Raw genomic sequence first — 14,640 nt, forward strand, 5'->3', positions numbered from 1 at the left:
GACGAATCAGAAAGAGAGCCATTATGGCACGAAGAGGGAAGGCTGGAAGCTTCGACTGAATTTAAAGCCTATTTGTAAGCAGAGCAGCAGCTCCATTTAGCAGCCGGTTACAGTTTGCTGCTCTGGCTATAATGGATTTTAAATGTGGCGAGAAGAAAAGGCAGCAGCATGGCAGGGGATTACCTGAGTGAGAACAAGTGCTGTTTTTAACTTGTTAGAAGGTGAAGGACCCATATTGAGGCCAGAACGCACACACCCACATAGAAACACACACTTCTGCCCCACTTTCAGAGCTGTTTCTCTATGCCACCGCATTCGTCTCGTCTGCAGGTCACCCCTGTTGCCTCGAAGGACAAACAGCCCATTAGCTAAATGAGCCCGAGGTCCCACACACCTGTCTTTTACACAGACTCTAAGGGACACAAAGACAGGGCAATAAATGCATATGCAAACAAAAAACATCCTGCAGAAAATAGGACTGGATACTGAATGCTTAAGTACATTTATAGCTCATTGGAGGCGATGCTCAATAACAGCAAAGCTCAGGGCTGCTGGAAGTCATTTTGAACAGGGGGTGCTCTGAACATTTTTTTGTTTTTAGGACGATGGGCCTATAGGCCTATTTAAAATACAATAAATAAAAATAAATAAATAGACTAAGATCTACTACTTTATTGTCACTTTATTGTATTTAAAACACAGAATCGCAGCTGAATATATGCGCTATTAATTACATTTCTAAATAAAATTATACCAACGCAGATTTGGTCAGCTGGCATGAACCTGAGTCACTTTGTTTATGTCAAATGTGACTCTCTTAACTCCAAAACCCATTTACGCAAACCACAAAGAAGTAATTATATTATTATACTATTTAAACGTTATTGAACAGTTCTCCACATACCATCATCATAGATTAAAATAACACTCTCCAAGATACTATGGTTATGTTAAACTGGACAAATAAATTTGAAAGTGTGCTTACAAGGCTTACAAGTAGCCTGAGCAAATTAAATAACATCAAAGAAGTGTCCTACCATGACTATGAAGCTGATCCCAGAGGGAAATGTGTCCTCTGCATTAGTCCCTAACTCTGTAGGGGCAGTGATAGCCATGCCAGTCCAGGGACTGACTAAATTTCTACTGTAAGGTGCCTTTGTCAAGCAAGGTCAATGACCGACGTACCTGACATGTAACAACCATACCATGCATAGTGCTTTAGGTTAACAGAATATATAAATTAGGCTATGTATACTTATAAAAAAAAATCACCAGCCCCCTTCTTCTTTTAACAACTAGACAAATGGTTGCAAGGGCTGACGCTTCCTGTGCAAACCCTATCGGAGGCGGCCTGACAGTGTTTCCTCACTCTGGCTGCTCTCTGTTGTCGTGTCTATACTCTTCTTCTTCATTGGTTTCTCCCAAAAAAATCTGAAATGCGTAGCTTTGCCATATTTCCTCTCGGTTTCTTTCATAAGTCTGAGTAAATTTACTAGTCTGCTGCAACAAGCGGGATACCACTTCCACCACTAGCTTGCTTGACGTTGCCATGACAACGTAACTTCCATGAACTTGTGTTGATTAGGCCTCAAAATAAGTACGTTAAAATCCAAATACACGTCATAGTAAAATAAAAAAGACAAAATACTTTGCACACATTTATAAATTGTGTAAAGTATTTTTTTATGTTGTTTAAATAGATCTCCCTCTCACCACTAGGGGGTGCAGCAGCACCCCCACTTTCCGCGGCCATGGCAAAGCTGTGGTTCTGTTTCTATGGAAATCAAAATCTTTAACTTTAAGGTCGTTTCAGTCTCAGATGCTTTTTAACACTTTAATGCATCAGTCCCAGAGTTCCCAAACGGATATCAGTGAATGACCAAAAGAAAGGTAATAGGATCACTGATGATCCGGATTCAACTCTGGAAAGATCACCACTCATTTGAAAAATCCAAATTTACCAACATCTGGTAAAAGCACAACCGAGGAAACACGGTGGTGACCTACATGTGCAATATCATAACCCAGACTCTCCAATGCCATCCTGACTGAACTGTTCAGAAAATTTTAGTTTACAGAATAATTAAGAGTAATGATTCAAAAAATACTGTTTAGGAAGAGACGGTGACCTGCCTATCCATTGATCACATAACGCTCTCTAACTTGCGCCCATGTGAGGATTGTTATTTCTGGGAGACATGTGAACGCTTGTTCTTCTCTGGGGAGTTAACATTATAAAAATGAGACTCATGCAAGCTCTGTTTTTATCTGATTTATGTCCAGACTCCCCCGGTGGAAAAAAAATAAAAAATGAAGTGGCCACAGGAGATTCTGGGTGTTGGCGGATGCTCAAATAAAGCCAGGAGGGAAGAGAAGATACAAATGTAGGACACAGGGATCGGGGTTTCTATCAACACTGGCACTGTTTATGTAGGTCTATCCTGAGAGCATCCTGCTCCATCGGTAGCGTCAGCCTTCCAGTAGGTTGTTGAGTGTTTAGCTTGCAGCACAGAGGTCAGCGTACCAGAGGCTCTGCTCTAAACCAGAACGTCAAACAGAGATATTTATAAACCCGTTTCTCACATATGACATGAGCAAAGGTCTCTGATCTGAAAAGATAACAGGGTGGGGTTTGTCATTTTGATTGTTGACATTTGCACCCTATATTTTACTTCAATAATTAATGATTAAACTGTATTTAGAGAAAATGTTTCTAATACAGTAACACTGCAAAAAATCTAAATTAGTCATTTTTGCTTAAATTAAGTGCATTTTTTCTTGAATTGAGGAGGTGAGACACTTTGCTAATGGAAGAAGACATTTTACAATTAAAATAAGAAAAAAAACAATTGCATTGTCTTATTTCAAGTGCATATTATATTATCTCAATTGTCTTATTTTAATGGTAAAAATACTCATTCTTCAAATCCTCTTATTTACCTATTCAAATTAAGGGTAAATACACTTAATTTAAGAATTTTTTAAACCTATTTCTAGATCATCTTTTCAGTAAAGTATGAATTTAATATATTTTTACTAACTTGACATGAGCAAAATATACATGTTGAGCTGCTTTTTGTATACACCATGAAAATGCACTGGAAAAAATCAAAATCTACATAAGTCATTATTTTCTTAAAAAAAGTGCATTTGTTCTTGAATTGAGAAGATAAGTGAGACATTTTGCCAATGGAAAAAGACAATTTACATTTAAAATAAGAAAAAAACAATTGTATTGTCTTATTTTAAGTGCATATTATCTAAATATCTAATTTTAAGAGTAAAAATACTCATTCCATTGGCAAATCATCTCCTTTACGTACTCAAATTAAGAGTAAATACGCTTAATTTCAGACATTTATGCTCATTTTTAGAATATTTTTTCCAGTGTGTTTCTCATCATAATCGCTGCTCGTGTGGCACACTGTAATCTGAACTGTCATGAAGCTGTGGAGAGTAAATGATGCGCTCTGAATAAAGACTTGAGGGAACAATAAAGCAAAGGGAACCAATGTTTAATTGTTCAGATTCAATCACTCCAACAGATGGACAAAGCCATTAATGCTGTGTATTTCCTGCCTGTTAAAGACGTCTGAGGCTTAATATTGGCAACCTGGGACATCATCCTTAAAGATATTCGCGGAAATCTCTTGGGATCAAAAGCCTGAGCCACAAACTCAAAACTTTCATCTGCCGTTTTTTTTCAGTGGTGTTTCTAAACTTTACTCCCATTTTACAAACCTTGGTGTTAGAATTTATTACAAAAACTTTTCAAATACACACAAAAAAACATATGTTTTTATTTTACTCATGTCCTGCTGAATGTTTGCTTGCCTCCTCCTGTCAGCCATCTTTAAACAGCATTAATTATTAAGTTGTGTTTCAATATAAGAGGAACCGGAGGTGACTTAAGCTCCTGTCACACTTTGACGATTTAGCCAGCATATGCCGGACGTCCCAGAATCTGCTAAAACGCTGGCAAACACTGAACTTTCTATAGATTTTTTAAAATTTTGGGCGTATACATCGATATTTATAATATGTCCAGGACTTATGTCTTGTGACAGCCTAACTTATACACAACGTACGGCACTGGAAAAAAATAATGCAATCATATTTATTTTCTTTAACGGAATTGTTTTATGTCCTACCATGCTAACATGAAACAATTGTGTTAAAGTAACAAAATATGATGAAGTAAATGCCAAAAAGAGTTGTATTATTTTTTTCAGCATAATGCCCATGAAATGTCACAAGCCAGTGTCCTGAGGGGGGCAGCAATGCGCCCGGAGGTGAAGAGTTCTTTGATCGCATTATAAACTGGCTGTTGTTTACCGTCTGTCAAAAGAAAAAAGAAAGAAATAAGGTTTGCACTCGCAGCAGATTCATGTCTGCTAGGAAGTCTGTTGGTCCTGGCCATGGGCGTGAATGAAGGATCCATGACGAAGGATCCATTACACTCATCTTCTCGCTCACCCTATGAAGTCTGGAGGAGTACTGACCGTTTCCTCCTGTTAACCCTATTTTATACCAAAACGCTGCCAATTATATGTACATTATAAATCTAGCTGTAAGTTGGAAACACGTTCAGCGGTTGTCTGGAACACGTCAAAATGTTGATATGCGTTGGAGATAAGTTCTTGATAAGTTACGCATAAGTTATGCACAAGTTACTCATATGTTTTATATAAGCAAGACACCACAACTTATGAGTAACTTATGCTTAACATATGTCAAAGATCAGATAACTTACCTGTAACGTATGCTCCATGTATGGCATAAGCTGGCATACATCCAGAAATTTTTGAGCATGCTCAAAATTTCTCAACATACTCGCCGTATGTTGACTTGTGCCAGCGTGTTTTAGCGTTTTCACTTATACAAAATTGACGCATAACTTATCCTACGTATACCAGCGTTTTTGACAGATATTTCGTACGTCAGGCATACGCTGGTCTAAATAGTCAAGGTGTGACAGGGGCTTTGATGAAACACAGGGAAGTTGAATTTATCACTGTTCTCAAGAAGTTACCTGTTTTGAGGACCTCGTATCGAACTGAGAATCCAGCTCCATGGGTTTCATAATCAGAGACGAACTTTATAAGGAGCTGCTTGCCACTCGAGATGATTGGAGAGGGCGCAATTTTCCCGCAAAACTTCCCCAGCATGGGCGACGTCTCATGTCCGCCATTGTAGACTTCCAGATAGTCATACCTGCATGAGCAAGAGAGGAGATAACAGATCAGTTTAGGGTTTTGCAAAGAACAATAAGTATTTAAAAGATGATTCCAGTGGATATAAAACATTATAGACTTCCAGGAATGTTTATGCATTTCAGATGATGTTGCTTCAATATTGATCAGCCCCTGAAGCACGTTGTTTCAAATGTTTTTCTTCCATAAAAAGGGAAAAAAAATCTATTTTATTTACAGATTTCTAGCTTGTCTTATCTGAAACTTTAAAACAAAAAGTCTGATATCACTGCTGAAAATTGCACTTCTATTTTGTCACCTTTTTTTTTTATGTATCTTAAACATTTTTACCAAACAAAGTAGTTCTTTAATGCATGCAGCCTTTTCCCAGAAAAGCTAGATTGACTATGTGCCTGTCTCCACTGCACACACACTTAACACAGATAGGAAAATATATCAGCTGTTGCTGAAGTGGATAAATGAAAAACATATTAGATAGATAACAGAACAAGCAGACTCAGAGGGGAGAGGGAACATGAGGTTTCTCTTTCTCAGAGCGAGGGAGGAAGAAAAAGGCGGTGATATTGAGAAAATTATTCTCAAAGCGAAACTTTATCAGCCTTTGTTGTTTGAGTGGACCTCCTACCACCTCTGCAGCAGCTCATACTTTACTAACACACAATTATTCTTCAGAAATTCTCACATTTAAAGGCACATTTCATACAATACCTGAATAAATGCTTAAGTTTCAGCTTTTTTATCGCTTATTTACATTCTAGAGTGTCAACAGGGGTACACGACCCCTAGGGGATCCACAGAGGTACTGCATGGGGGTCGCGAAAGTTTTGGTTGATTATACTTTTTTTTTTATATTCCCCCCTGCAATTTCTTTTTAGCAAACAGATACGTGGAGGCAGAAGATGTCTTTTAGTCATCAATGCACACATTCAGAGACACACAGGAGCTCTTTCAAGCTGGGCACCGTTTCATTCACAACACCTGTTCCATCAACAAGGAATCAGAAATACTTTAATAATCCCAGGGAGAAATTACATGAATCCATCTGTAATAGAGAGACAATAGGACCAGTTTGATATAACACAGTTTCATACAATATATATAATTAGGGGCTCCCTGCTCCATCTCGCCATCAGTTTGTGGGTCCTTGGCCTGGAAAACGTTGTTCTAGAGCCTAAATTAGCTCTTATAGGGTTTAAATCTGTCATGGTTCTCCCCTTTTGGGACTTCTGATTTATCAATCTTTCGTTTATTTTCCATTTTGTGTTAAGCAGTCTTTAGTTTCTTTCTGTTGGTGTTTTGTGCCTGTCTCCTTCCCCCTAGCTCCCTTCTAGTCACCTCCACTCACACCTGCTCCATATTAGTCCATCCTCTCCTCTGTTCCCCTTATATACACCACCTCTGCAGTCATTCAGTGCTGGTTCCTTGTCGTTATTGTTTTGTTTCTCTGACGTCACCTCACTCCCCATGTGTGTTCACCCTGATGTTACTGGATTTTTTGGTTCTCTGTATTTTGTATTTTTGCCTCTGTTGCCTTGGACGTGTCTAGAAAACTCCCCTCTGCCTCCTCACCTCTGTATTTGGGTCCTCAAAAACATCCACTTAACCTGACTAAATCAACTAACATAGGGTTTTAATTCCTATTTTTAGGTAGTACCTTCTGTTGGAAGATGAAACTCTAATTAATACTGGAGTTAAAATGGTTCTGATTTAAGTAGTTATCCGTGATAAACATGGGTACAGTCTCAGCTTGAACAATTAACGTACTGATTTGGCTAAAAAGCTATTTACTGTTGCGCTAACAGCTAATCATAAACAAGCTAATAGCTAATCAGAAACAAGCTAATCGCTAATCAGAAATAAGCTAACAGCTAATCAGAAACAAACTAACAGTCAGTTATCAACCTTAATCAGTGTCAAACTAACCACTCCTTGAAGGTAAAGAAGGGTTTCCGTTGGTCATTAAAAATAATTAAAAGTCATTAAATTTTTATTTTTTAAATGAAGGCCTTTATTGGCATAAAAATTCATTAAAACAGCTTATTGTGGCATTTAAAATGCTTTATTTTAAAAAAAAAGTTTATAAAACAATTTCGTCAGAAATATTAGATGTAACTGGTTATGCGTGTTTGCGTGGAGCTGCTTCCGGTCGATCGTAAAGCCGTACGTTCGTAAAAGAAGCTTGAGGCAGAGAAATAGCTAGAGGATGGAGAAAATGCAAATTTCAACAAAATTGGCTGGAAAACAAGGAATTGGGGAGATGGCTGGAGCCTCTCGACGATTTTACCATGTTTTATATATATATATGTATGACAGTTATGGGCACCTGTTGATGGCATTAAAATTCTAAGAGCATTAAAAGCATTAGATTAGAGGTACTTATTCCTGTATAAACCCTGTAAAGTAACTGCCAATTATTTCAAAAGAAATATTTTTCTGCTATACTGATTAACTTAATCTTTTTTATAGTGAAAGGAATAAAAAACAGGCATGTAAGGTTATAAAGGCAAACCATTATTCTGATGAATAATTATAATCAAACAAGTACAACAACCAGATGGAGAGAGTTATTTGAAATGTTAAGGCCTGGAAACACCCTAACCCTGTGAGTCCTAATCAAAAATGTGTAACAGTAGACGTTGCTTCAAAACTTAGATTTGACAGATTCACACTTGTCTGGCAATCCGCAGCAGTTTTGAAATCTCTGTTTTAAGAGGGAGTTTGACCTCTAACCCCTTAAACAAGAAACAGTGTAGAATATCAAAATATTTTCTCAGCCCGGCTAAAGCTTGCCGGTAAGAATCTGTAGAATTACAGGAATGTATGACTAATGAGACCAATTTGCAAAGAAAACCCAACCCTGAAGCTAATTTATGACTGTTGTCAGTTTCATTTCATGTCAACACCTAGGAGACTGTCAGAGAAATTTGCTCTTCATTTTATAATAAAAAATGATTTAAAATGAGCAAATAATCTTTATTTCGAGAATGAATAAAACAAAGTAGGCCTACATTGCAAACTTTCCAACCAGGCTAATTTCTTAGCCTTCCTAAAGGTATGGACATATTTTATTTAATTGAAAAGCGCATGTTAAAGGAACAATAAGCACTAATCATGCTTAGTGTTCCAACACACAAAACAGATACCCACCCATCAAAGTGTTGCGTAGGTTATTAAATCAAGACTGCAGAGTTGTCAAGTAACACAATACAAATACCTTATCTTGCTTAAGTGAAATTATTGGCTATCTATACTTTACTGGTGTAATTACTATTTAGAGTTTTAACTTTCTATTCCTTGCATTAAAAAAAAGACTCATTAGTTTTGTTTCATTTAAGCAAATTTTCATTATGGCCAGTTGGTATTTAAAGAAAATCAAAAAAATCAAAACAGTAATTTGTTTAATCAAGATAATTAATTTCTTTGTGGTTGGACTTCATGCTGCACCAACTTGATTTTCACCACATACCAAAATAAACTGCTGCCATTGATTAAAAGACTAGGAAATTAAGTATAAGGAAATAGAAAAATTTTCCTTTAATAGGCATATACGGTAGTAGAAAAGCATCTTTCCTTAAGATTGTTTTCTGCATTACTTTCGCTTTTTTAATTTAAATAGTTTTAAAAATGGTACTTTTACACTTTTACTTGAGAAAAAAGATTAAATTGATGCTCTACAAAAGTGTTTTTAAAAAGTAGGATTTATACTTCTACTTTAGTAATAAATATTAATACTTTTGATACCTCTGCAAGAGAGAGAAAGATGTAGCGCAGCTAAATTCAAGGTGATTCCTAGGCTTCTAGGTATTGCTGAGACTATTTCTGGTCTCCCTTTCTCTTGGCTTCTCTGTTTTTAAGCCGCTTGTCTTTCACAAAGATAAAATACCAAATGCTGGGATCTTTTTTGGCAACTCTGGAAACTCTCATAGGATTGGCTCAGGAAATAAACATGGACTACACACTGAGCTGAAGCAGTTCTGCAAAACTTTAGTAACGCATTGTTGATGCAGAGGACCAGAGGATATTCTACTTCCAGTCTGGGTAACAAAATAAAATGTTTTTGGTTGATTTGACAGTGAATTTCCTCCTTATAGATCCTTTAAAGAGTCTGAATCTGGTGAATGAAAGAAAGATTGTGGAACTTTAAGCCCTTTATGTATTTTAAGTAGGCATGCAGGAATTAAGTTTGTACATTTTACAGTTTTTAAGTCCTTCGCAGATGCTACACACTGGTTATGTTACCTTTGTTTTAATGGCAAAGGTCGTTTGTATTTACCATCTGCAAATTATATTTTGATGACCCCAAAAGAACAGGCGCTTCAATTACTAATCAGATAGCAGATACCTTTGCCAGCTTCAAGCATCCTACATGCTGAGGTGGGTAAAATATCTGAATAGTATAATAGGCTATTAGATAAGATCAATGCTGAGATATTTTATTCACAGTTTTATTGATTCATTATCAGCTGTTTTTTTGTTTTAAAAGTGTTAGGAATTCAGACTGAGCTGGCCAATCAAACCATGAAATAGTTTGCAACAGTACCAAACATGTACTTCTACTTCACCGTCAATATCAACATTAAAGATTTGAAAACTATTCAAAAACCTTCGAAACCACAAAGGATCACAACTTGTCTGGTTGCATGGGGGCTGACCCAGAACTTCTGGACAATACTATAGTTTATAAATGAAAATGCCAAAACGCTAATTGCAAATTATAATTAGTACCAACAGTATTAAAGCATTAAAGTCAGTTTTTGATTAATTTGGGCCTATTAAAACACATAAGCTGCAAGTTATTTATTCTAAATACACGATGCGTAAAACATTAAACAGCCTTGACTTTAAACCTGTAAAACAGTCACTGCCTGACAGCTCAGGGCATAAACACAGTTTTCCATGTTTAATATGGCTATGCGTGCCACAGGAGAATGAAATCTGCACATTTTCGTCTTCCTAGTCGGTTCCCTGTTGTGTCTGCTTTAACCCCCGGTGAGAAATGGATTTACACGCTCAGCTGTAAAGTGTTAGTGTCGACGATGATGTTTAGGTGAAGGCGTTTTCATTCATGGCTTCCAGACTTCTCATCCCATTCCTCTAGGTTCTCATAAAATACGACCAGTAGGAAGAAAGAGGTGGAGGGAAGCGTGATCTGTTGCATGCAGATGGCTGCACTCACTCACTCAGTCACTCCAGCCGGTCCTGGAGGCAGTCGGTGTTTACACAGACAGGCCGTTTAATGAAGTGGCTCAGTCTCTTCACACTCTAGTTAAGACGAGTCTTTCAGTCCACAGCCCTGCTGCCTCCTTTCCATCCACTCACATCTCACCATTAAGCACAGGCGCTGTTCATGCCCCGCGAAGGCAGCTGTTTTAGCAAATGCCTTGCTCAAGGGGGGACAGTCATCATTTTATCTTGATCAGAGGTCCAAATTGATGCCATTTACAGGTACTCCAGTTAACAAAAATTCTGTTTTCACTAACTCCTGAAAATTTCCCACTAACACAATCAGTTCATTTTCAATAAATATATTTCTAAAACATTTGGAGATATAAATGATTTACTAATGAAATTTGGGCTGAAACAATTAATGGTATTAATCGTGATTATTGGAATAATCGTCAGCTAATTGATCAATCGTTAACTGGAGTATCAACATATTCTCATTATCAGTTCGTATGAAATCGTACAAAAAAGTTATGCGCAGTATTTCGTACGTTTTTGACGTTTTTCCCCGAAAATACAGATCAGTGCCCATGCGCAGGCAGACAGACGAAAAAAGCAGATCCGCGGACGGACGTAAAACTGGGAAAAACAGTGCAATAATTACTTCTTCATGTCTCGAACTACGTTGCTTTCTGTTTTGTATCTTAGGGTTAGGCTTAGGGTCAGGGTTAGGGTTAATTGTATGTTAAATTCTATGTTATTGAATGGTGCCTAAGATGCGCATGCGCAAGGATATCGCAAGACGTAAAAATACGACGAAATACAACGAAAAAAACATCTAAAACGTACGAAATTACTGTGCATAACTTTTCGTACGATTTCGTACGAACTGATAATGAGAATACACTGGGAGTATAGAGACTGAAAAACATGCCTTTAGTAATGTTTATTTATTTATTTTTTATAAAAAACCTTTCACAGACGTAGAGGTCACAAAGTGCTTCACAAAATTAGAATAAAAATAAAATACATTTACAGTCACAAAAGACATGGTCATAAAACAACCCTTAATCTACTAGAATTAAAATGCTTTCCAATTCTTTCTTTAGCTGACAGAGTGACCCACTTAGAGCAGTAATTATACAAAGATTGTAAAAGAAATATGCAAAAATTTAGCATTTTAGATTAAAAAAATGTTTTTTGTCTCAGTTTTAGTTAAGTTTAGTTTAGTGTAACCTGGTTTAATTCTGTTAAGGAACATTTTGCTGTCCGATTATTAACCGAAAAAATAATCGACAGATTAATCAATTTGCAAAATAATCGTGTCAGCCCTAAATGAAATATAGAGATAAACTTTTCTTAAATATGAACAGTTGAATCAAACATACGCCCAATCATGAAATGTAAAACAAAAAGAGAAACAGAGCGATTGAACCGCAAAGTAAACCCAGATTACAAAACTGTGATACACCCAGATCAAAACACACTGAACACAGTTTGTAATCCATGTTTCTTAGTTTAGCACCAATGTGACACAATCCTTCTTCAAATAGATCTGACCAAGATGGAAACAAGGAATTGTATTCCTTCCCACCTTTTTTCCCACTACAGAGTCCTCTGGTGTAAACATACACCCTCACTCTGCTCTGCTCATATATTACAACTCATTAACATGCCATGCCGTGTTGTGCTGCGATCCCCCTGTGGCCAGCTTCTTACGGCACATCTGGAAGGCATCACAGAAGAATTTACAGAGCCGCTTGGCTCCCGCAAAGCAAAGCAAAGCTGGAGCAAACAGTTTCTGCAGAACGCTGGTGTAACACACACCCTTCTCTGATATCAATGTGTTTCATCAACCTCGATTTCTCAATGTCTGAACTCATCTCTAAAAAAAGCCGTGTGCTCTCATCCTTTCTCTTCTTACCCAAAGCTTTTCTGTTCAACAGTTTCTGGTGTAAAATATCAGATCAAACACAGACAATGTTTCTGAACATTCCTGGCATTAGACAATTTTGAAGCAAGGGTTCAATTTGTTGCCCTTGCTGTAGTGAATGTGGGAAAAGATTTAATTTAATGAAGAATGATTTGATTGGCTGGCGTTTTTTATCTAAATTAAGGAAGGATTAGTAGTGACTGTCACCTATAGTGGTGTCAGTAATAAAAGGAAATGTAAATGTTATTTTGCTTGGAATCTTAGTCTTAGTAAAGAATAAAAATGCCATATCCATGTTAGGAATCCAGTATGTGTGGGTTGTTTTTGTGCTTTTCTCTCTCCACCACCAGGTGGTGCCCTGTTCCTCGTTGGGCCTCCCTGCACACCTGCGGCTCGTTGGATCATTACCGGAGGAGTATTTGAGCAGCGGGCTGTCACTACCTCGACGCCAGAGTGTTTTCCAGTTTTGGGTACTCTAGCCAAGCTGAAATTAGCAGAGTCTAACCGAAACTTTGTTTCTCTAAGTCTAATCTTGTTTTTGTCTTTGCTCTTCGGCAGGAAGCCTTACTGAAGGATTACTGATTACACACTGAGCAGGGGTAAACCTCCACATGATCCGTTCAAGTCCTCATCGGAAAACCAAGTGACAGTCCGCTCCTTTACTCCTCTGGGTCCAACGTATGTCTACCTGTCCGCTATCCAACGAGTTCCCTCTCCTCTGGATTAATTTCCCCACAAACTGGATTCAAGGATTAACAAGAGCCCCCTCAAATGTGAGTTTCTCTCCAGCTATATTCAAGCCTCAGTCAACTTTCCTACGTTCCCTGAACTGATGACTGTGACCTCTCCTTCAGACTTTCCGGTTCCAGTTCACCAGTCCACTGAGTTCTAGCTCTTACTTCGGTGTTTCATCAACATTCAATAAACCTGTTTAACTTTTCCCTTGGTCTCTGAGTGGTTCTCTGCATGTGGGTCAGATCGCTTAAACCAAATATGACAATCAAAGAATATTAAGGTATAAACTCTACTACTGTAGGAAAAGCAGATAGTCATATGTTGCATGCATATAGGCCTACGCTTTTATTCATCCTGGGTGAATGTGTGTGTGAAAGGTGTACTACTACTGCACAAAAATATTCCATACTGGCACAAATAAAAGCTACTGAACTGAACTAGTCAGAGCTTTAAAACTCTGAGAAATGAACTAAATATCCCAAGCAACATTGAGAAAACAAACTGATATAAACAAGATATGGCAGCGTATAAAACTTTAAAGAATAAAAAACTCTGGGTTTGTTTAAAGTGAGAATTATGTCTCTGTGGTTTTTGGTTAAATCCTAGTGACTTGAATTAGTGGTCAAAGATCAAAACTTAAAGAACCCCTGCCCTAAGCATTTCCCTTTGCACAAACAAGTGAAGCATATTCTTTTTATCTCTTCATAGAGCTGACTCACTATGAATCTCTGGAGACTCAACCTAACTTGAACCCTGAACCACTCTATCCAAGTCCATGCCTTATATCTCAAACAGCAAGCTTAGCCTCCACAACGTGAATGAGGCAGCTTTTCTTCACCGCAGAGAGGAACACAAACACACACTTACACGGGGGATGCTGTAGGCCACAGTGTTTAGATTTTGTGAAACACGAGTGGTTTACTGTGTCAGACGGCAGTTAAACTCAGACCAGTCGTCTTCTGAGCTCTGCTCGGAGGCTGCAGATGGCACATATATGTATGTTTGTCGTCTTTGGAGTTGGAAAGCCCAGTATGATGCCACCTGCTTTTACAAAGTAGATCACACTTCTCACACTTCCCCTTTTTTCCCAACCTAAAATAGCCTCCCGCTAACTGAGTCACACGTTTCAGTAACTCTTGTCTGCTCACAGATAAATCCCCTCTTAGTTGTTCACATACCGTATAAATAAAAAAGTACTCCCAGGAATATTTCTTAGATATGTGCTCCTTAAAAGCTATCGGAAAGATTTACATTTCAGTAGGAAGACGATTCAAAGTGCTGCAGAAGCTAAGAAAAGGCTAGAAACTGGCTGTTAAAGAGCTAACATAAAAGCTTGTTTAAGTTTAAACTTTTGTAAACAATCCTACACAGCAGTGTCAAAATAACATAATGCTATTAGCTTAGCTTATGATTTTAAAGATTTTTCTCTGGTCATAGGGATTGTTGGAAATTACAATTTTTTATTAAACAGAACACAAGAGAAAAGTGTTTTCACTTTTGATGTCACTGATTTAGCCAGCGTATGCCTGATGTCCCAGAATCTCCTAAAACGCTGGCATACACTGAACTTTCTATGTATTTTTTTTCAATTTTTGG

At 37.6% G+C, this 14,640-nt stretch overlaps 1 protein-coding gene across 2 annotated transcripts in view; it reads right to left on the minus strand.

Moving 5' to 3' along the window:
* The window catches only part of LOC119787133 (neuropilin-1a-like), a 106,842-nt gene that overhangs the window by 72,327 nt on the left and 19,875 nt on the right, over positions 1–14,640 (minus strand). For both annotated transcript variants that reach the window (XM_038290776.1, XM_038290777.1), the window contains exon 3: positions 5,033–5,214. In XM_038290776.1, the coding sequence (XP_038146704.1) occupies positions 5,033–5,214 (182 nt within the window). The remainder of the gene's footprint in view (positions 1–5,032; positions 5,215–14,640) is intronic.

Source organism: Cyprinodon tularosa, unplaced genomic scaffold (genome assembly GCF_016077235.1).
Source record: "Cyprinodon tularosa strain WSP-4 unplaced genomic scaffold, ASM1607723v1 ctg289, whole genome shotgun sequence".
Lineage (NCBI taxonomy): Eukaryota > Metazoa > Chordata > Actinopteri > Cyprinodontiformes > Cyprinodontidae > Cyprinodon > Cyprinodon tularosa.